This window comes from Antedon bifida, chromosome 1 (assembly GCF_963402885.1).
Source record: "Antedon bifida chromosome 1, ecAntBifi1.1, whole genome shotgun sequence".
NCBI classification, from domain to species: Eukaryota; Metazoa; Echinodermata; class Crinoidea; order Comatulida; family Antedonidae; genus Antedon; species Antedon bifida.
The window spans coordinates 30,640,686-30,664,174 of NC_136226.1; the positions used below are offsets into that span (position 1 = coordinate 30,640,686).

The 23,489-nt window shown below is 35.5% G+C and overlaps 4 protein-coding genes across 5 annotated transcripts in view; 1 reads left to right on the forward strand and 3 right to left on the reverse strand.

Annotated features, from left to right (window-relative positions):
- The first annotated feature begins 96 nt into the window (after positions 1-96).
- LOC144849890 (tumor susceptibility gene 101 protein-like) lies at positions 97-7,827 on the forward strand. 2 transcript variants are annotated; one of them, XM_078706995.1, is made up of 13 exons: positions 97-243; positions 485-530; positions 1,311-1,395; positions 1,495-1,560; positions 1,952-2,115; positions 2,316-2,478; positions 2,774-2,977; positions 3,144-3,191; positions 4,248-4,354; positions 4,616-4,708; positions 4,950-5,083; positions 5,404-5,506; positions 6,178-7,827. In XM_078706995.1, exons 2-13 carry the CDS (start codon positions 489-491, stop codon positions 6,262-6,264), a joined length of 1,296 nt encoding a protein of 431 aa, XP_078563121.1. In that variant the 5' UTR covers positions 97-243; positions 485-488; the 3' UTR covers positions 6,265-7,827. The 2 variants fall into 2 exon arrangements, with proteins under 2 accessions (XP_078563121.1, XP_078563130.1); XM_078707004.1 differs by lacking the exon at positions 3,144-3,191.
- A 1,178-nt stretch (positions 7,828-9,005) lies between these two features.
- On the reverse strand, positions 9,006-9,724 carry LOC144858118 (uncharacterized). The gene is made up of 2 exons (XM_078714645.1): positions 9,178-9,724; positions 9,006-9,132 (listed from the first exon to the last, which is right to left on the reverse strand). Exons 1-2 carry the CDS (start codon positions 9,660-9,662, stop codon positions 9,006-9,008), a joined length of 612 nt encoding a protein of 203 aa, XP_078570771.1. The 5' UTR covers positions 9,663-9,724.
- LOC144857959 (uncharacterized) lies at positions 9,724-12,202 on the reverse strand. The gene is made up of 2 exons (XM_078714635.1): positions 12,016-12,202; positions 9,724-11,160 (listed from the first exon to the last, which is right to left on the reverse strand). Exon 2 carries the CDS (start codon positions 11,094-11,096, stop codon positions 9,753-9,755), a length of 1,344 nt encoding a protein of 447 aa, XP_078570761.1. The 5' UTR covers positions 11,097-11,160; positions 12,016-12,202; the 3' UTR covers positions 9,724-9,752.
- Positions 12,203-20,010: 7,808 nt separating this feature from the next.
- LOC144849151 (uncharacterized) overlaps positions 20,011-23,489 on the reverse strand; it is a 4,075-nt gene continuing 596 nt past the window's right edge. Inside the window, exon 2 of the mRNA XM_078706175.1 lies at positions 20,011-21,900. Within this exon, the coding sequence (XP_078562301.1) occupies positions 20,410-21,891 (1,482 nt within the window). The 5' untranslated portion in view covers positions 21,892-21,900 and the 3' untranslated portion in view covers positions 20,011-20,409. The remainder of the gene's footprint in view (positions 21,901-23,489) is intronic.

Below are 23,489 nucleotides of genomic sequence, written 5' to 3' on the forward strand. Positions count from 1 at the left end.
ATTTATTAAAATTATTCGGAAATGTAATTAAATGTGCATCTTTCAGAACATATCATCTGCATTTTGGAACATTTTTTAACAAAAATTCGATAAATTATAGAGGGCGGCAGACTGATCATTCCTATTATTAATAATAAAAAAGATTATGACGAAGGAACTGCTGATAAAAAGTGTGGTCAGTTTATTTTGTTAAATAACAGCCAGATTTTACAGTTTTCCCGTTTTAAGAGTGCCTAATTATCAGTAAGTTTTTCTTTTATACCAATGTATGTTGTTATTGTTTACAGGAAAGACTTTCCTATGCTTAGTTGGGCCGTAGGCTAGGAGGAAGCGGCGTGGAAGCCCTGTCCCTCCTGATCAGAGCTGAGCCTCTAGCCTAACTGGCCATTGTCTGTAGCAGCCTAGGCCTAGCCTAGGCTTAGTAATAGAAGTAGTCTAGGCCTAGGCTATGCCTACTTAAATTGTTGTTGTTTTGTTTTTACAGAATAATGGGGCAGTATGACGCTCAAGTAAGACAACAATTATCAAAGGTAAGAACTTGTTTACAAAAAAGTGCATATCATCCACTCCATCCGATCACCACATGAATGATTCAGATGACCATATGGACGAACTTGCTCTTGCTCAACACTAATTTGCTTAAGGCCCTACTAGGCCTAGTAGAGGCTTTTGTATTTACATAGACAATTGTCTAGTGGATCCCCCAAACGTCAAGTCAGCAGAAAAGTAAATACGGTAACATACGACCATACTGAGTTGAAACACCGGTTCTCGTCAGATCACCGAAGTTAAGCAACGTTGGGCCCGGTTGCGTTCTGGATGGGAGATCGTCTAGAAATCGCGGCGGGTGCTGTATATACTGGAGAGTGATGGTGTAATGGTAATATCGGACTAGCATGTGATAGGCATAGGTTCGAGGTTATCTGTACCATACTAATTGCATCCTTAGGCAAGATGCTTTACTCTCATTGACTCATCCTTCGGATGGGATGTAAAGTTGTTGGTCCGGTGTACTTAACAGTGCACGTTAAAGAACTTGGTACACTATTCGAAAAGAGTAGGGGATCGTCTCCCGGTGTGCTGATCTGGTAGGCGCTGGCTGCCGTGGGTCCGTGGAGGGCCTAATCCGAATTTCCTCAGTTTCCAGTTAAGCTTGAGGACAAATATAAATACCTTTACCTAAATGACATGCGATGGGTCACAACATATTGCTTTTGCTTTTCAATGACCCAACATTATCAAGCAAAAATCAGTACAGTATTCAACAATTACCTAAAGGGTGTTTTTAACTTTTCTTTTTATTACATTAGTATAAACACAAAGACTTGGCGCAACGAGATGTTCTAAATGTGTTTGCCTCTTTTTCTGATTTAAAACCAAAAATTGATAAATATGGTAAGAATCTATTTTGATTTTTTTGGTGACCAATATTTTAAAAGATATCATTGAATTAATTTTTGAAACGATCCAAACTTTTAATTTATTTTCTTTCAGCTTTTAATGATGGATCAGTTAAAGATTTATTGTGTATTGATGGGACGATTCCAGTTCATTACAAAGGTATAAACAATCGGATTCCTTTCGTATGTTAAATAAAGTTACTTTTCTATCACCCAAAACTTCTGACCAAATGATCAGGATTAAACTGTTGATGCTTTGGTCAGAAGTACATGTCATATTTAGAACAGTTTATTGAACATGATTAAATTACACATGAGAAATAATATTTAACAAGAAATATAGTAAAAGTCAATTATATTAATAGTATAAAGCTCTGCTCAAATTAGTTTTACAAAAAAAGTGTGGCATGCCCTAATATGGTAGTGATATGATGTCATCATACATATATGGGCACATCACATTTTTTTGTCACATAAAATTTGATAGTGTAGACAGAGCTTAACACAGTTATTATTAGTATTGATATTATATTGTTGTATTGTTTCTATAGGGGCAAAGTACAACATCCCAGTTTGTATATATGTGATGGACACACACCCATACAACCCACCAATGTGCTTTGTTAGGCCAACCAAAGACATGTTGATTAAACCGTCTAAAAATGTAGATGCAAATGGCCGAATCTACTTGCCATATTTACACGAATGGAAATTTGTAAGTTACTCACATTTTTGTTGAGTTTTCAGTTTGATTTTAAACTTATGTCAATGTGTATTTTCTGGTTAATACCATTTTGTATTGTACATTGTGTTTTTGTCAATTTTATTTTCTGTTTTCTGCCACGTAGAATCATTTTATATAATATTGATATGATAATCTTTATCTTAATAGTATTCTTTTTTTTTATTTCTTAGCCAAATTCAGATTTGATAGGACTTATTCAAGTGATGAGTGTTGTGTTTGGGGAAGCCTCACCAGTTTATGCAAAGCCACAGAGGGCAGCACCCCCTCGGCCAACATACCCTCCTGGGGGTTCATCGCATCCCCAACAAAACACCCCTTACCCCACAAATTCAGGTGAGCTAATTATATTTTGTGAAAGCAATATTGGAATTACTTAAGCTCTGTCTACACTATCAAACTAGTGTGACAAAAAAAGGTGTGATGTGCCCAAATATGGTAATGGTATGTTTTTGATAGAACATCATCATGTCCATATATGGGCACATCACATTTTTTTTGTCACATAATGTTTGATAGATAGTGTAGACAGAGCTTTAGCAAAATTCTTAAAATAGTCCTACATACATGAATAATCAATACTACCATAAGTTCTATCTCTATTTTATTTCTTTTACTTTTTAATTGTCAGGTTTTATGCCGATGCCTAATGCTAGTGGACAACCACAGAATTCTGGCTACTACCCCCCACAGAATCCTCCAACAAGTTCATACCAACCGTCAGGTTACCCCTATCCTGCGCCAGCAACAGGTTACCCCTACCCCCAAAGTTCATCAATTACACCCTACCCAACCAACACGCAGCCTCAAATGACCACAGCAAAAACCCCTCCTGGTAAGTAAGTTTTGTAATACTACATTTACTTTTATTGAAAGATGATTCTTGTGGATAATAAAATTAGATTATGGTAATAAATAACATGCCTTACTGTATGATAGCGTCTCAGCTACTACAACCCCAAGTTGTTACATTGTATGACCATATATTTTTGTATTCGAAGGCTCTGTAAACATGGATGCACTTGCTATGAATAGTGACCCGTACATAGGTAATTAATCTTGAGGAGAAGAGGGCTTTGATTTTGTGTGTAGATATTTATAAATAAAATTGTTTCGGAGGTTTCTAATTTGAGCAATTTCATCTGGTGTCAATGTAAAGCTCTGTCTACACTATCAAACTACTGTAGTTTGACAAAAAAAATGTGATATGCTTAAATATGGTAGTGATAGGACATCATCATGTCCATATATGGGCACATCACATTTTTCGTCACAGTGTAGTGTAGACAGGGCTTAAAAGAAGTAGACCAGACATTTATTTTTGTAAAACCACTGTACATGTACAAACATTAGTTGTACAAAAATAAATTTCTTATCTATGGTACTACTTGCTAACTTTGTAAAAATTCATTGTTAACTTTTATGCAATTAAGGTGTTCATGCTTACCATACTAATCACCTCACCTTTGATGTCATTTGGGTAATTTATTAGGTTTCAAATATTTTCAAATCCTTGTTATTTATAATTAAACTAATACCTTGTTTTCTCTTCAATAATTTTAAAATCATTACCTGGTGGATTACTGAATTAAAAAAAATCTTTGTATTTTCTTTAAATCTTCACTACTTTTTAAGGGTCTTTCGATTTAATTTGCAGGCGCCAGAACAGTGACAAGACCCTTTAGATTAGTAAAATATTATTCCTATGCATATCATATGTTAACTCTTCAATTTTTTTATTTGTTGCTAAAAAGCTCCATTTTTTAATTGTATGCATTAAATATTGTAGACTAAGTTATATAATTCGGCTTAATATTGGAAAAAAATGTTGGCACATATGGCGTGTCATGAGTATACTTAGGGTAGACTAGCAAAAAATCAAAATGATCGCTGCATAATATTAGACTGAAACTTATTAGATTGAAACATATTAGACTGAAACCTACTTGATTGAAACATATTAGACTGAAACCTCCTTGATTGAAACCTATCAGACTGAAACCTACTAGACTGATGTTGATGTTGTGATTTATTACTCCCTCTGTGGATCTGAGTTTTATGGTTCCCTGTTTTTAATCTAATGGTGTTTTTTTTCATTTTGTTAGTTAAAAGTCAGAATAGCTTATCAGACGATCAGGTAAGAGCATCTATACAATCAGCAGTAGAGGATAAGTTGAAACGACGAAGTAAAGAAGTTTTACAACAAATGAAAGTAAGCTTCATTTCGTTTTTATTTCTTTTCTTTTTTTTTAAATACCTTAAGCTCTGTCTACACTAACAAACTTAATGTGACAAAAAAATGTGATGTGCCCATATATGGACATGACAATGTCATATCACTACCATATTTGGGCACATCACACTTTTTTTTGTAAAACCATTTTTATAGTGTAGACAGAGCTTTACTGTGTGAAAAGAGGTCAAATAATTCTAGTGTGAAATATACTGTATTAATTCATGATCTATTTTATAGAGTGAGATAGCAGTTTTAACAGAAACACAAAAGACGTTGAAACAGGGTCAAGAGACTTTAGAAAGAATAACAAATGAGCTTGAAAAGCAGCATGTAAGTTAAGATTTATACTTAAGCTCTGTCTACACTATCAAACCTTACGTGATGTACCCATATATGAACATGATGATATCATATCATTACCATATTTGGGCAGATCACTTTTTGACACATAAAGTTTGATAGTGTAGACAGCTTTACTCATATTAATATAAAGCTATCACTCTTCTCAGTTTCCACAATACTCTGTTGCTTACAGTAATTATTAAAAAATGAGTATGTTTTAATAAAATAGGCTGAAGTAGAACAGAACACGGCACTTCTTATGCGTAAAGATGAAGAAATAAAACAAGTTTTAAACAAGATGGAAGGACAACAGGAGATTGATATTGATGAGGCAGTTGTTGCCACGGCACCGCTATACAAACAGTAAGATGTGTTCTTTGTAAATTATAAAGCTCTGTCTACAGTGTGATGTGCCCAAATATGGTAGTGATATATGCTCAAATATGATGGTGATATGACATCATCATGTTCATATATGGGCACATCACATTTGTTTGTCACATAACGTTTGATAGTGTGGACAGAGCTTAAAGCACTGAATTTCAGGAGACCATACCTATCCATTTGTTTCTATAAATGCTTCATTATTGTGGAAAAACCATTATAATTTGTTAAAGTTCGTATTTAAAACACAATAATAATTTGTGGTTCTCGCAAGTATTTTTAATTTGTTTTTTCCTTAGGTTATTAAATTTATTTGCTGAGGAGAATGCTATTGAAGACACAATGTATTACCTGAGTGAGGCACTACGAAAGAACGTCATTGAGACCGAAGTTTTTTTAAAGGTAATGTTCTATATTTCCTTTTTTCAATCTTATCTCTTATTTCTCTAAATGATGGCCTTAAGGCCCATTTACACTAGGGCGATAACGATCGACGATAAAAAGATAAATATGCATTTTTCATACCTAAAACAAAAGAATTTTAAAAAGTTTTCATCCTAGAACTATAGGATTATCATCTATGCTGCCCACACGTCCAATCAAATGACGTCATGATTAGTAAGAGCAATAATATCGTTGCAATACAAAGATTTTATTGTTTTTATTGATCATGACGTAATTTGATTAGATTTTCAAAAATATTATTTTTATCAAATACAGCATACATGATTATACTATAGTTCTTGAACGAAAACTGTTCTAATTGCTTTCGTTTTATCCAAGAAAAATGTATGTTTATCTATTTATCGTCGATCGTTATCGCCCTCGTGTAAATGGGCCTTTAAGCTCTGTCTACACTATCAAACTAGTTTGACAAAAAAATGTGTGATGTGCCCAAATTTGGTAGTGGAGACAGAGCTTTAAGAACACCACCACTAAAACGAAATTGTTTGCTATGAGTGCATGTAGATCATCTTATCTATTATTGCACTCATCAGTTGCCTTTAAGCAAAATTGTGTGCAAGATCTATCAAATAGTTGTTTTATCAATATATTAAATATATTACATACAGCATGTAAGAGAACTATCAAGAAGGCAGTACGTTGTGAAAGCATTGATGCAGAAGGCACGCACCAAGGCTGGACTTACTCTACTCTAGGTTAGATGTTTATCTCTGGATATTGGGAGCTGCAGCTACTTTTATTTTGCAATTACAAGACTCCTGCAGACTCATACAAGCCATCATCATTTGTCTATTTCTGTTCTAATTTTGATGTACTTTTATTTGAATCTTAGACATTCACTCATTTCTTATTGAGTAACATTTTCTTTTTTGGAACTCGATAACATTGTTTATGTTTCCATTTTTATGTTCGCACACGTCACACACTTAGATCCTAAATATCAAATACCAAAAAAGGTAGTTTTATCATAATGATTTATTTCTTATTTTTATTCTTTTTTGGATCAAATTTGAAACTCCTATATTTTATAAATATATGTTACTTTTCCATAGTTTAAAAAATAGGCAATTGCCTGCGATATCTATTAAAAAAAATCCAGTATAATAATATAATAATTTGTGACTGCATATTAAACTGATGAGATATTAATAGAAGACTAATTATGAAATTCAAAATTATACATAGAATAGACTTTTTACTTTATTATACAAATAATTTATTAATATGCACGAGGTTAGTCTTAATTCACTGTTATAGCAGTGTTTATATTGATTTTTGATCAAGGACTATGATATATATTGTACATACTGTAATATGTAAATATGTGTTGGGTAAAGTGAATCATGTTTAAAATGATTAAATGTTGATACGTAGATAAACCAATTACTGTAACACGTCGTTGGGAGTTTAGAATTGGGATGAGACACCATTTGGAATATCATAGAACAGTGAAATTACAAATTATTGTAAATTACATTTTAATATATCATTCTTTCCTGGGAATTCATAGTACTTTGATGACTCTTTAATAGGAAAAAATCAAGTTTTTAGTTGAAATATTTCTTTAAAAAAATAAAATACAAAGAGCTGTTATCTGTATTGCATTAGGTTGCATAGTTCGTTTATAATTTAAGTAAAGTATATAAAACATCGTCTTTACTATCATTCTCTTTTAAATATATAAACATTTTAGTGTAAATCATGGTAGGAGTGAATAGGGGAATTTTTTAAACTATTAAAGATCATATTTATGTTATTATTTTAGTTACATTTCAAATAAGAATAACATTCATGATCGACGAGTTTAGTTATCGTAAAATTTGTTTTTAATTTTTATTACTTTTTTTCCTGTTGAAGAAACATTTCCAAATACTGTAATAAATTAGGATATATTTATTTACATATTATATTTATGCGAAATTGTGCTGTTTATATTATGTAAATTATAAATTCAAAAATCACAGGATAAATAACAGTAATTTTAGAAATGTATTGATTGATGTTTTATTTATTTTAATTTCATTTCGATCAGACAGAAATTTCCAGGAAAATCTTATTCAGGTATAATGGTAATTTGATTAAAAAAAACAATTTAGCTTGGTTTCAATTGAGATACATGAGAAATAAATAATCAATAGCTAAATTAGAAAACACTATTCCTTCGTCATGAGTAGCTTTATAATACCTATTTTCTCAAATCTTAATTTACTATAAAACAAGTGCATTATAATTTAAAATAAATTATGAAGTAGTAACAACGTTACATGTAGATTTTTGTTCTTTCCACAAATAACATTGAAGTGCAAGCATATAAAATAAAGAACAGAGAGTTTGAGCTATGGGTGATGTTCTTGAACGACACGTGAGATCGTTAAGAATCAAAATACCCGCGTTTGTATCTACGGCAGAAACTGTTCTGTGATTGGTTGATAATTTTTAGTTCAGGCCGCCAAACTACCAATCAACTTCTTGTCCGTTCTGCGTATAAAGAACATCACTCATACACGTGACATGTGCCTACTCGTCGTTCACCCACCACCTACTAACCCTGCTGTAGTCGTTTTCGGTCGTGTAGTAGTACTAGGCCTAGGCCTAGTAGTAGTAGAAAATGTTCCACAACAAAGTGTATATGTTTTGCGACAGTGACATTCAAAACTTCTTTTACGTGACAAGAAGTATTTTGCGAATTGCATGATCTGCATGCACGCAACATGAAGGCAAAATGAAAACTGCTAGCCCAGGCCTAAATCGAAGTCTAGGCCTAGGCCTGGGTGGGTGGGGATATAACCTAGATTGACACCATCTTAGCGCGTATACGTAGACGACGACCCGGAAAGTGAGCAACTTGGACATAGCATCGAAGAAGTAAGGATGGTAAGCTTGTTTAGTGTTTTTAACTCTTACTTTTGTTGATTTTATGTGAACACATAGGCCCTAGGCCTAGTAGTGGAATCTTTGTGATTTATTAATATTTTAATATTCATTGTTAGGAACAATATTTTCAATAAGTTCAATGCTAATACAGGGCATATCATTTATTTTAAGTTATGCCTAGCCTATTACAATTGTATTTCATATTAATTGTCCTAACATTTCCCAATACAGTACTGTGACGACACAAGAAGAATGTAATAAAAGGTACTACATATTATTAAAACAAAATACTTTAACAAAAATGGTGTTTGCACTTTTTTACTTCATTACAATGTAAAAAGAGTTAGATAATGTTTTTATTTACTTTCATGACATTTTATATACGTTGTTGAAAACAAATTGCACAATTATTACAAAAAAATGTGTGGAGGAAAATTTTGGAATGACGTCACACAGTATTCCTATACGCATCAGTAGGCCTAACGTCACATATTTATATTACGCATAAACTAAAAACAGCCAGCGTAAGTGTGCATCACTGCACTATACGCGGTTGGTGTGGTTACGGAAGCTTGAACGTGACACTTTTTTCTGATTTTTGCCCTAATGATGTATTATATTGAACTTCCGTTTCATTATGAGTTGTTTTATCGAAACTATCATGAGATGTGTCTTTTATATCTTCATTGGTATTATGTTCAGTGGCCATATGTTCATTGGCCGTATGTTCATAGGCCGTATGTTCATTGGCCGTATGTTCATTGGCCGTATGTTCATTGGCCGTATGTTCATTGGCCGTATGTTCATTGTGTTCATCGTTGTTGTTATCGCCATTCGGGTTTTTGAATAGAGTTTGTTCGGATGCAACTACTTGTTTATTATTGTCTATCAATTCGTCATGTTCGGTTATAGTTAGTACAGGCCTACAGTTAGAATTCTGAAATTGCTCGTTTTGAACTACTGTGTCATTAACGACGTCAGCATTACGAACTTTTGTTTCTTGCGATTTTTTCTTTGATTTGGTAGATTTGTTCTTGTTCCCATCATTGCTACCTGTTACTTTTAACGACCCGTTAGGTGCTTTAATATGAGGTGTTTTCAAAGACCCCAGTTTCCTTGGTGCTCGTCTTGATGGCATCGTAAACGGGAACACCTGATCGGCTTCATTAGATGTCTGATCAAACACCCGTAGTTGTATAAAGGTACTCATTGGTATCATGGCTTGTTTACTCCTCTCGTTTGTCTCATATGAGTACGTTTGTTTCTGTTTCTTACTCTCTCCTCCTGTATCGGCGGTTGTCCATTCTTTTCAGATTGTTGGCATATTTCCTCGTGGAATATCAGTATACAGGTTTTCATGTTGAAAATTGATATCAATTACAGACATTTCTTTGTGTAAACGCACTGTATTCTGTATTTGTCTGGAATCGTGGAGTTCGCGCCTTTGCAGATTCGAATGGTTGTTTCTAATAGCAGACGGTTGTTCTTCTTTTACGTGAACACCATGCGTCGTGGAGTATCTCCTTGACGTGTCTGATATCCCGTTCGGCGCGTCCATTAACGACAGCAAGAACGTCTTGATATGTTGTCTATCTGTTGTTGGTTTACTTGATGTCATTTCAAAATGATATCCATTATGTTTTGTTTCGTCTGCCGTCTGTTTGTCTGTCTTTTCTTCTAATGTACTTGTTGAATCCTCGTTTGATTGAGCTTTTTCTAAACGTGTTCTTGCAATATCATTTCGAGTGTTTCCATGTTTTAGTTTTTGCTTTGACTGTTGTTTTAAGTTGTGTACTTGTCTTATAGCAGCTGGACTGGACAAGGATAATTGACTTAGGATACGATTCCTTGTTTGTAAACTACTCAATGGTAAACTGTGGTGTACATAGGACTCCAAATCGGTAATTTTTATTGCCTTATTTTTAGGATTTGTATTGAGACGTAAATCCTCTTTCCAGTTGTCCGTCGAGCTATTCATTCTTTTGCCCATTTTATGAATCCAGTTTCCAACAAATTCAATATTTGCGTCGTCTGTTGGCTTTGATCGGATCTTCGGCAGTAAAATTGTGTTGCCATGTTCGTCGAATGTCACCACCTTCTGGCGATTGGCTGGTAAAGGACGTTTTGATTTTGGTTTAAGCATTTTTCCACAATCCTTAACACCAACATGACTTGGTATATCAGAAATCATGATATGAGGCAGACCATTAGGCCTACTTTCTTTAGTCGTCGATAAGTTTACTGGAGATTTTCTACTTGGACTTTTTGAAGTTCGATAAGTTTCAATCGCATCCGATTCTAAATCAGTAAATTCAACAGACCTGTTTTGAAGTGTTGCATTTGAAACCCGCTCACGGTTATGTTCGTTTTTACCATTTTCCGTCTTGTCTAACGGATTTTCTCGTCGAATAATGCCATCACTTTGCGAAGAACTCTGTTTGGTTTCCATATGTGCCTGTTGCATCAGTTTCACGAGTTCACGATGCGAGTCTGCAAGATACCACTGGCGAGGATTTGTCAAGTCCTGCATTATGCTTTCATGAGGTCGAGTAAGAATATCGCGAGGGCTAACCATGGCCTTCGTTACTGAATCATTGAGGTCTTGCTGTAAAGACTTTTGCAACGTCGCTGTATACTGTTTTAATGACTCCATTTTGAAACGAACTTGAAAGGATAATGCAGTTGTTTACCCCGTGAGGTAATCTATACCTTAACTCCTGTGGAAGCAACAATAGTAACTATTAGAAGAAAGATCTGTTGACGCTTATGTAAACAAAATCTTTAGAATTTGGAATTTACTATGCTATTTCAAAACAGACTATAAGGCCTTCAATAGATGTTTTCCAGCAGTGATATTATTTTGAAGTGCTATGTTATCTCATTCAATCTTTAACAAGTAGTTTTCTAGTTAAATTAGCCTAAACCGTACGAGGCCATTATCTAAATTTGGAAAATTACATTAAGATGTAAAGAAGCCTTGAAATAAGAATTAAATAATTTATGAATAAACGTATAGAAATGTTCCTAATTGGATTTACAAGGACATTAATACAATCATATCTGATGATATTAATAGCACCAATTTTGATAACGACATGTAGGCCTACACTTATTGCTGTCTATAATTGAAACACATGTATCTTTGACATACATTGTCTAAAAGTATTGGTATGCCAGACTTAAATATAGGTTAGTTTAGTGTGTGCTTAGTTGTCCGTAACCCGTTGTTTTACTCATACACTGTTATACATTCAACAAATTGTGAACAAAATAAAATTTCGTTTTTATTGTCTGGATAGAGTGTGAGTAAGATTCCACAATGGTCATAGATTTGGTTGAATAATCAAGGCATGAACGTTCTGAATCAAACTTCGCGAATGGTACGACTCTATAGGCCTAGGTAGAAATAATAATTATATAGGCCTATATAATAATGGACGAATTATTATTACATTCATTCCTACCCTTGTTTGTCGCAATATACAGCAGTAAGCAAATCATATAGACACGGGACCTACGCATAACATACTCTTATAGGCCTAGTAAAATTAACACCAATTAATAGTTCTTACCTCAGAAGAGGAACCTCTTGTCAGCTACAATTATTAGTTAACTTCAGTAGTCTGGACCTCAGACCCACTCAATGAGTTTGATAAACAAGTTGTTACTTAAATAATCGATTCTTCTGATTAGATTTTACAAGTCATATCCAGTGAATCCGCGTGTTTGCGTTGACATCGTTACACACGTTAATCAGTTTTTTTTTTCATAAAGGATATCAGCAAACGAGAAATGAATCTTTGGTTGATTCCATTTGTTGATCGGGTGATCCATTTATTATATTATTAAAGAGTTATTTAAGCGGTAATTTGCATTCATACAGCAAACCATAACCAAACAATATAACTCACTTCGTTCATCCTGTTTATTCGGTTGCTAAGGAAACGCTATAGGTTTAGTACAAAGCTTTCAAAAAATGTTAAAAGTTAATGTGTTATTAGGGTTATTTTTAAAAATCAGACGACAATACGATGTTTAATAAACCTTATATTATCACTCTTTAATGAGAAGTTAAAAATAGTTCTAGGTCATTACGGTAGTTAAAATACATACTAATCAGTTTTTACACGTTTTGATCAAATGTCAATTTTGTAGCCTAGCTACGAATAGCAATTTAAAAATCATCCCCGTGTAAATAAAGTGCAATATCTTCATTTTCCGCACTGCGCATTGGACTACGCATGCGTATTATTTAAAAATATAAAGAGAAACAACAATACATATAGCCTAACTTTTTTCAAAATAACATATTTAAAGTTTGATTTTATCATCTTTAGTTTATATATTTTGGGGGACAGTACATCTTTCATCCATAGTCTCCCAACGTAGATCTAGATATCGAGCAAAAGAGCTGGTCATATCCGACATAATGTTTATGAGGCTATGATCGTGTCCGTCTAGTGGTAGAAGACCAATAGATTACGTTGACTGTGTTGCAAGAGATATCAACCAACTTTATTGATGACCTACCAAATCAAATGAAGAACAGTTGCGTGTCATTGTGATTCGTGAACTCCATCCGGATGAGTCCGCTTGATGACATCTTAGTTTTATTAGGTCTATTACTAAGAAACTAATCACGTGCCATGATTATTAATGTCGTTTCAACCTACGCATCTTTGTACCCGGGCTTGTTTGGCTTGAGGATTTGATTTGATTTTGATTTTTTTTTAAATCAGTATAAAAATACACACAAAGTGATAACATAAATTCTTAATACATTTAGAAAAGATTTTCAAGGATAACCAACCAAAAAAATAACCAAAAACCTATATTAGCTTAAATTTCCGTTGCGATCTTTTAGCGCCATCTGTCACGTCTACCCAGCCAAATAGACCCAGACAGATTGGCCCTTTTGTATAAATATCAACCACTATATTAATTATTTTGCTACCTAATTTTGAAATATACCCATCCGGGAAGATATAATATTTAAAATGTATGAATTTAAAATTATTTAGACTTAGACAACCACCAACCATTATTTCTTGTTGATAAATACAGCGTGAGACAACATGAGATTGGCCGCATTTTGTATCTTCAAGCCTCAAAGTTACTTAATTAAAATTCTGGAGTAAGATGCAATTTATATCTTTCTATGTATGGGAATTGCTATGTGTTATTGTATAAGTCTATTAGTTGGCCTATTGTGTGTAACGCCCATGTTTGTGAACGATTAGAGCTGACGCGTTTTGACTTTAGGTGGAAATTCCCTGACCTTAAAATAGATTGTATCCGGCACACGTGTCTCCATTGTTGCATTACGCATCCATGCTTGACTGTCATTGTCACTGGATTTTCTGTTGGGCCTGCACGTCTCATATCCTAGGCCTAAATTGTATCGATGATTTGGTAAGGTAAGCGTAAACTAATTAGGGTGTATTATTGATTTGAAAATAAGTGTGTGCTTTTAAGAGCACACATAAACGCACATGTTTGGTCGGTGGTGTGACTTCCTAGCTGGAAGGAGGCGGCTGAAATAAGCGTTAGTTGAAGGCCATGTGGGAGCCTAAGATTAACTGAATGGGTAGGAAGTAAGGAACATGCCTCTCGCGAATCCGAAATCGAGTGAATTATCAATTCCAAGTGCAACAAATAATACTTTGGCTTCGCGGCGCGCAGCGGGTTTTGCTATTCAGATTTAACTACTGTAGGTATGAGTATTTGAATTAGTTTTGTAATACGCTGTGACATGTCATTGTCATGATTTAAATGAATACATTGTAAATATTCATCAAGAGGGAGAGCTGTGTGTAAACGTTGCGTTTAATTCGTGATTTTTTCCTTCTTCTACGTCTTCCCGTGAAAATTCCCAACCAATTGTGATGATGATTAATATCTGTACCCCGGATAAATAAGTTATTTCTTCAAGCAACAGACTAACAAAAATTCAAACACTATTGGTGAGCATAACAAATTCGAATCAACGTGATTCCTTTCAATTCAAGTATTTTTCGTTAAAGCATAACATAATATAAGCTATGGATTGGTATACATAGTTAGGTGTAACATAAATATTGTGGCAATCGCAACATTATTTATTAAAACCGGAAATTATAACTTACCCTATTCCGGAATTGGGGAAATTGGCATGTAGCCTATTATTTTGAACGTTACATTATGGCTATTCTTCGTATGACAGTAATAAATCCAAGTAGGGCTACTTCTTTCGGTTTCGATATGACAGCGTGTCAAGAAGTACCATCTCGTTTGGTGTATGTTTAGCAATTGACTATTAAGATTGTAGATATGGATGTTATATTAAACATTTATAACATGAACCACCATTTAAAACCATCAAACATTGTTAATTCCAGGAATTGAAATGGGAAAAAACTTGTCAAGGCAACTTTTAAATGCAATCGAGAATGGCGAATTGTGTATTGAGCTGCAAGATGCTCTGAGGGACAAAGATTATAAAACTGTTTTTGATGTGCTCCTTAGCAATAACAGTCACAGTGATGACAAAAGTCTATACATAAGCCTTGTTCTACACTTCTGTATCAAATGCAAATTTCGCCAACAAATACAAGTTGTGCTTAAAAAAACTAGTAAACATTTACAGAAACGTCACTTGAATAGTCTATGTATGCTGGCTTCTGAAGAGGGTTGTTTGTCATCGGTTCGAGTATTGTGCGATTATGATGCTAATATCAATGCAATGTCACCCAATAGCTACACGGCATTAGCATATGCCGTAAAATATAAACACTCAGACATTACAGCATTTCTATTATCAAACGGAGCCGACTGTAATGTAACTGACGATCATAAGAATACTGCGTTAATCCACGCAATTGGGAACAGAAATGATGCTTCCACCGTATCTCTTATTCTGGATAACAAAGCCGATGTGTCTCTGTGTAATGTGCGAAATAGGAATGCCCTATTTTATGCAGTATACGAAAATATGATTGAAGTAGTGAGAATGCTGTTAGCACGTGGGGCAAATGTTAATTCAGCTGACGACCAAGGTACCACCGCTTTAATGGTGGCATCATTTCATGGCTATGTGCATATTACTGAGGTTTTGGTATCTAAAGGAGCTTATGTGGAAATGGAAGATAACGAAGGCTTTTCGGCTCTTATGTGCGCTGTGCAAAACAAGCAATACTCAGTCATCCAACCGTTGGTTACGCACTACGATAAAGTGAAGTCTCGAAATACTCATCTCATGCAGGCACTGAAATATGCCGTTGAAAACGATTCAAGTAAAACTGTTAAGATACTATTGGACGTTTACAATTCGATTACTAATCCACAATTGATACAATTACTGACATTAGCTTTAGAACATGCATCTGGAAAAGACGTCGTAAAGTCTGTCGTCAGTCAATTCAAAGATTTATTGTTTTATGCAGCTTCAAATCCCAGACATGAAGCCGTTTTAAAGTTGTTGATTGATAATGAAATTCCTATGGACTATTTTGATAGTCAGGGTAACTCTGTGTTAATATATGCTGTTGCCATAGGTAGTTTAACCATGTTAAATGATCTCTTGCGTGCAAATGTTTCTGATATAAAAACGAAAAATCTGTATCAACAAGATGCCCTCTTATTCTCTGTGTCTGTCGACGACGTTGCCAAAGCAGAAGCACTGATAAGATGTAATGCCGATGTTAATTCTGTAGAAGAAAATGGATACACGCCGTTGATGTGTGCCACGCTGCGTGGTTCGATTGCCATGTGCCGGTTACTTATGAAACACGGTGCTGACGTCAACATGGAAGAAGTGGAAGGTTTCACCGCGTTGATGGCTGCTTCTCAAAACAACCACGTTGAAGTAGTCAAGGAGCTGTTAGTTCATGAAGTAGAGATACAGAAGAAGAATGTATACGGGCACGATGCGTTATTCAAAGCAGTACAAAATAACAACCATGAGGTAGTTTCAGTACTTCTTCAGCACGGAGCGTCTGTAAATTCAGTGGATAATTGTGAAAACACACCGTTAATTGAAAGTTGTAGAGTCAGTGGGTCTATTACAACACTCGAAATGTTACTGGATGCAGGTGCAGATGTGAACGACCCAGGGGAATACAAGTTGACTGCTGTAATGTGGGCCTGCAAGACTGGCTCAACTGAAATTACTAAATTGTTGCTGTCACGTGGTGCCAATCTCGAACTCATAGACGATTCCAGCCGTGATGCCTTTCATATAGCAGTATATCACGGCCATGTTGACATTGCAGAAATTATTCTTCAACAATCCAGAGAATGTCTTGATAGGAAAGACAATCGTTCAAACACACCACTCATCACAGCATGTTATAGAGAAAACGTCGAATGTGTAAAAATGTTGCTTCAAAATGGAGCATCCATTCAGTCGGTCAACAAAAAAGGTTACACAGCAATAATGTTTGCAATACAGCTAGGAAACGATCGTTTAGTGAAGATGTTGTTAGACGAATTGAATTATCTGTATGAAATCGGAATGTGTACAGATTCCGACTATCAGTCGCATACTGACAATCCGTTCACAAATGGAATCAACCTGATTTCGTTCGCAGCATACAAGGAGCAGCACCATCTTATTAGCATGCTTTCTTTCAGTAAGGATGATAGAAAACACAATTTCGTACACCAAAGTGAAAATTATGTCGACGTTTACGCATGTGCAGGGTTGTCAGAAAACGCCGAAGTATTGACAAATGTTTTAGACAACGATCCGAACGTCGTGTGTAGACCAGATACAATTGATCAACTGGTAAAAGCTTTCGAGGATAGCTGCGCCGCGAATGACATTGAATCTTTAGTTGTACTCGATCGTACTTCACATATCAAAGTATCGCCGGTACTTAAAGCTGTTGGGTGTGCTGCCGCAAAAAGAGATTCCGTCAGAATAGTGAAAGCACTATTGCAGTTACCAAACTGTAGAAATGATGAGAAATTTATCAGTTTAATCATGTTAATTTCTTGTCTGTATGGGAGTGAAAGTGTGATGACGTTATTGGTGAATATGTCAGCTAATGTCAAACTGACATTTGCTCCACGTCGCGAGACACCACTTGCTCTCGCACTGATGTTTAGACCGGACAACGCTACAAACATCATTTCAATTTTGGCACCAGTCAGTGATCTTAGCAAATGTTTCTCACTTGCGATTAGTGACCAGTATCCAGTGGATGTAACCATTCTAATGTTTGCCAGTTTGACGGGCAACATTGCTGCTGTTTCTAGTCTTCTCAAACATGGAGCTTCCGTTGATCAAACAACCGTTTTCGGGTTAGGTGCTGTCCACTTTTGCTTATTTGGACGAAGAGGAATGAAATGTCCTGAAAGTAATTCTCATGAAGTGGATTCCGTTGTGTCCTCAAATTCGCTCCTGAGGTCTTCACTAAATTCACGTAGTTGGTCTGAAGACGAATTTAAGGGAATATATTGTGATATATTGGAAATGTTAATGGCTAAATGCAGTGATATCACTGACATGCGTACTGAGGATGGAATCAATCTAATATCCTGGGCTCAACACTTCAATTTGGAAGATTGTGTTAAAATAATACTGACATACCATCACGACAGCCGTCTAGATGTTGATCAGTTGTCACCTGGAGATAAATTTCATGAAATGATCCCAGCTATTGTGAGTCAAATGATGGGTTTGCTTAAACACATAGACTGCAATAACAAGCCAGGTTTATATGATCAGCAGCATAGTTTTGCTGAAAGACTATCCGAAACGTGCAGCACACTGACAGATGCCTTTCAGAATATTAATAATATGGACGAGCCATTCAGCTTTTTTGAAAGTCTTGTTGACGCCGACGATGTACCAGAAATGTTACCAACAGACACCCGTATAGAAGTTAGTCCGTTTGGTCTTTACAAGCTTGCAGAAAAAATCGAAGCGGAAAATTGCTTAAACAAGGTTGCTACGTTTCTTGGTGTCACGTGTGATAAAATAATCGTCACACAAGAAGAAAACAACGATAGCATTGAAGCGTCTTATCAAATTCTGCGTTATTGGTACGAATCATTGACCACTGGTGACAGGCGTAGAGTTTTTAGCTTACTTTCAGACGCATTGAACAAATCAGGGTTAAATGAAATTGCACGTAACCTGGGTGAACTATTTACAGAAAGAAGACAGTTGTCATCATACAAGAAGATGAAAAGGAAATGTAAATCTAAATTAAGAAGAAAGAGTGAAAGCGAGTTGCACAAGAATTTACACAGGCTAGAAGAAAGTTTGGAGTTGCCTGACGTCTTTGAGGATGAACCTCAAACTAGTACTGGAATTGATCGACGCAAACCTATCAAAGTAATCGGAGAATCCGTAACAAATGACAAATTATTTGTTGAACTTACAGCAGGACATGAACAGACGATTTTCAAAAACAGGGCTAAATTATCAGGTAACCTTGCTCTCGAAGATGTAGATTTGAAGGCGGTCGAACGTAGATGTAATAATAAACCATCTTTATTTGCAGTCGAACTCCTACGGAAATGGTTGTTTAAATGGGGAGGAGGTGCAACAGTGAATCGTTTAATCAATGCATTTGAAGACTCCGGACTCCACCACGTTACTAACAACATTAAGGTGATCAGGGGAACTCGCTCTACCATCAGGCAAGCTTGCTCTACTCTGTAGACCTGTTAAGGAAAACTCGCTCTACCATTGAGGAGCTTGCTCTACTCTGTAGACCTGATCAGGGGAACTCGCTCTACCATCAGGGGAGCTTGCTCTACTCTGTAGATCTGATCAGAGGAACTCGCTGTCCTATCAGGGAAACTTGATCTACTCTGTAGACCTAATCAGGTGAACTCGCTGTACCATCAGGGAAGGTCACTCTACCCATTTACTCAACAGTTGGCCTAAACACTTAATAGAATTTGGAGAGAAGACTTTTTTAAAGAATATCATGTACCTATTGCAGAATCATCTCTAAATATCTTTACCTTTGAAAGTATAAATTTCACTGGACGGGTACTGGCTAGTATTCATAAAAATACAATACCGGTAACTAGCAATAATAATGTCTTTCCGCTTCTTGGCTGGAGACAGACGGTAGTGTTTGCCACGCACACAATGTACAAACATACTTATTTATTCAATTAAAAGCTACAAACCTTTTCTGGACACTTAAAAATGAACGCAATAACTATTTATATTTTCATATGGTATTTTTAATATTAAGATTTTAACGTTTATTTTACCTCATTCTAATTATATAAACCTTAAATCTAGATTGGAGGTTTTCTTTTTAATTCAAAACTTTGTATATGTTAAACACAGTATTTTGTAGTATTAAATATAAAGAAGGAACTATAAAATCAGCACTAAATGGATCCGCCTGTTGCCGCTTAACTGGCACTTATTTGAGTTCGTATACAATACGAGTTAAACTATTCATCATAATATATGAACGTGTTACCTTTGTTTTTTGACAAATAAACATTTCATAATGTTCCATAATGCTTATGATGACATTGCAATTTGTTCACTTCTGGAATACCGTGATAAGTACAATGTACTTTTTATTCGTAACGGAAAACAATAGTGAATATTTTATACCGGAACTTACAATATCTCTATATTTACAGACAGTTGTACAACACGAAAGTTATACCTATATACTCAATGGTTTTAACAATTAGATATCGCTCTCATAATTCCATTATTACAAATGATTGTGAAATGTTTCTAATGAGTTAATAGCATCTAACTTGAATAATTACGGTGGTATGAGTGAAGGATGAGGTAAACCGAATAAATCACACGTTTTGTCATATTATATATGTGAGCAATTGGAATCAGTTAAAGTTAATAATACTGTCTTATTAATAATGTAGCGTACTTCCTGCACTTGTACCACTGTCGAACCTGACGAGTGCAATATAATGAATAAATACATTGAAGATGCGCTATATCAAGTACCAGTTATTATTATTATTATAATTAAATATTATACTATGTCTGTGATTCCAGGGAGGAAAATATGAATCGATTTAGTGTTCTCCGTGCAGTCGTCACTAACGATCGGTGAGCTCGTGGTGGTACTGTACGAGGAGTCTACAGAATCTCGCCAACCAATCGGGGTGTTGGCTGGTGTATATGGTTCACACTCCTCAACATGATAAAATGAATGTACTAGTTGTTCGGTAACGTTATCTTCTAAGTCACTCATTAAAGAATTTTCTCTCGTAGTTTTACTTGTCTTCATTTGTAACCGAGCGATATTAGGCGTCTGATTCTTGGCGCCCGCGCGGTATATTCTCGGTAATCCAGACTCTTGCTGATGGCGCTTTCCATTGCCGCCATTCCAGTCGTTTACGCTTAATTCGTAAGGTTGTAATAGACCTCTTTTAAATGCTATCGTAGCTGCAGTCCGAGGGCTTGTTCTACCCGGCGAATATTCTCCCCAGCTTGCATAAGGTTCGTATGAATTGGAGCATATTTCATCAAGAGATATCGGAACGCAGTGAGGGGGGACACGTTTATGGATCGAATGTCTACATTCATCATGTATGTCGTCTGCTCGATGCGTTTTCAAATCGTGTTCATTTCCTGTGAATTTGGTTTTTCTGTAACTTTTAGCTTGCGAGTTTAAGATATTTAGACGCTGTCTCTGTTGCGTCGCACGCTCGTTTCTTAAGTTTGAATGTGTTACCGAATAAGAAGAGACCGTACTCGGATGTTTCAAATTATTGTCCGGAAAAATCCGAGGTTCGTTCGATCGTCTGTTCGGTTGTGATCTCGTCATCATTGTAAACCCGAGTTTTGAATCGGTTCGTAATTGTCGATGTCGAGTGCCATTTTTAGATGATTTTGGAAGTTTAGATAAAGGTACTGTTTGTCTTGGATTGCTTGTCTTTTTATGTGTGTTTTGAACATCATCTTGTTTTGACGTCATGCCCTCGTTTTCATCTAATTTAATGTTAACCATCTTCATTATATTGTACATGTTTAACTTATCAGGATCTTGTACGCTTATGACGTCATCATTTACACTTCTATTATCCTGATGCGTTAAAGTAGGTTCTGTTGCGCGCGCTGAGTCTGTTTTGGACTTTTCTGTATCAGTTTTAATTGGACTATTCGTAATGTTTTCTCCAGCATACTTTCTCATTTCACTTGTATTTTCTGCGTTTCCGTCGTCGCTCATAACAAGGTGTTCAATATGTTCAAACCTCTTTCTAAAACTGTTCTGTCTATCTTTGAGTGAACCCATATACCGTACACCTGAACCGATGGGAAGGCTGCTTCGTGTAACTGCCAACACTGGATACTGTCGTTCGCTCGAGTATCCGAGCGCCCTCTGTGATGTTAGATCGGTGATTATGCATGAGTTATGTCCATCTACGCCGTCCATTGGTTGTTGTTGAATGCTGGTAATTTGCATTGCGGGACAATTTATTGGTGATTTTAAGGCGAAACACGTTGACATGTTAGTGCTCTGAAACGTAAAAAGAAAAATATGAGAATAGAAATACATGCGTGTTGTTTTCCGTAAGCCCGCACCTTAATACTAAGATGTTCAGTACCGTACCCTTCTTTTTCGATTTAACGGGCCAGACAGCCAGAAAGCTTTTGGTTGGTTTTATTTGCTACAAATGCGGATTCACACCTGTGGTTCAATTTCGACATCTGTTACGTCAATTAATTGACGTTATCACCTTAAATCTAGGAAGGGCTAGGCAATTGTTTGGCATGACTGTTTACCATGTAAACACATTTGATAAGTGTTACAAACCAATAAATCCAAATATTGTGCACAGTTGATGATGTTGTAGCTTTTTGAACTATTTGGAACCTATTTGGAATTGTAGGTACTTTTTTACAGGAAATAAATTTAATTTTTAAGTTGAGTTGTGAAGTACGATTGTTTAGTACAAGATATAGATAAACAAGTCGGCTTGTCAAAACACAGATTTGATGGATTGTTCTATTTGAATACAGCTACAAGTTGGTAAATATTATCATAACTCAAAATGAGATTGCCTAAAACCAAGTTCCAAAATAGTATAGTACAGTACACTCTAGTTGTCACATATCCCTCATAACATACTCGATAAAGCCTCGTCGCATCGTCACATACTCGATAAAACCTCGTCACAATAATCCATACAACCTTGCCACATACTTTATAAAACCTCGTCACATACTCGACAAAACCTCGTCACATACTCGACAAAACCTCATCACATACTCGATAACACCTCGTCACATACTCGGCAAAACCTGGTCACATACTCGATAAAACCTCGTCACATACTCGATAAAATCTCGTCACATACTCGATAAAGCCTCGTCGCTTCGTCACATACTCGATAAAAAATCGTCACATTCTCCATACAACCTTGCCATATAGGCCTACTCGATAAAACCTCATCACATACTCAAGAAAATCTCGTCACATACTCGATCACACATTTAAGCCTACGTTATGAAATGGATAGATCCTCATTCATACAGATAAAACAACGCAATACTGTATGTGTAATGTTGAATCTGTTCTTTCGGTTCACCTTGGACTACTGATAATATTAATGCTAACGAACAATAGCAGTCATGGTGTTGTTGACGCTCGAGATCTTCTTCTTATTGTCTGTCTTCGATCCTGGATTAACTCGAGTAATTAAATGAAAGAAATCACTTGCACATCGTGCAAAATGGTACCAATTTATAAGATAGTCATTTCGCCCTATTCATGATCTGTGACAAACATTAAAGTAACCTGATGTGTGTAGGCCTATCAAGTGTAAAAAGGTGTGAAATCACTGAATAGCATTCTAAAAAGATATGACAGCTTGAATATGTCATGCCTTAAATACATTAATTATATTGATTATCGTGTTTAGCCAATTAATCTGATATCAATGTACACCATGGCTACGTACGCGCGTTGTTACTAACATTGAAAACAATATTTTTAAACCATTTTTTCAAAAACATTGATTTTAATCAAGATATATGCCTTTATTGTATATGCCTATGGGTATTTGTAATAATAATATAATGTCTGAGAATAAATATTTGATTCGA

Bases quoted from the DNA above. Each gene is read 5' to 3' on its own strand.
- LOC144857959 (XM_078714635.1), bottom strand. From the start codon at position 11,096: ATGGAGTCATTAAAACAGTATACAGCGACGTTGCAAAAGTCTTTACAG.
- LOC144858118 (XM_078714645.1), bottom strand. From the start codon at position 9,662: ATGATACCAATGAGTACCTTTATACAACTACGGGTGTTTGATCAGACA. The intron at 9,133-9,177 runs CTATGAACATAC...TGAACATAATAC, and splicing joins ACGGCCAATGAACATACGGC to CAATGAAGATATAAAAGACA.
- LOC144849890 (XM_078706995.1), top strand. From the start codon at position 489: ATGGGGCAGTATGACGCTCAAGTAAGACAACAATTATCAAAG. The intron at 2,116-2,315 runs GTAAGTTACTCA...TTTATTTCTTAG, and splicing joins ATTTACACGAATGGAAATTT to CCAAATTCAGATTTGATAGG. The intron at 2,479-2,773 runs GTGAGCTAATTA...TTTAATTGTCAG, and splicing joins CCCTTACCCCACAAATTCAG to GTTTTATGCCGATGCCTAAT.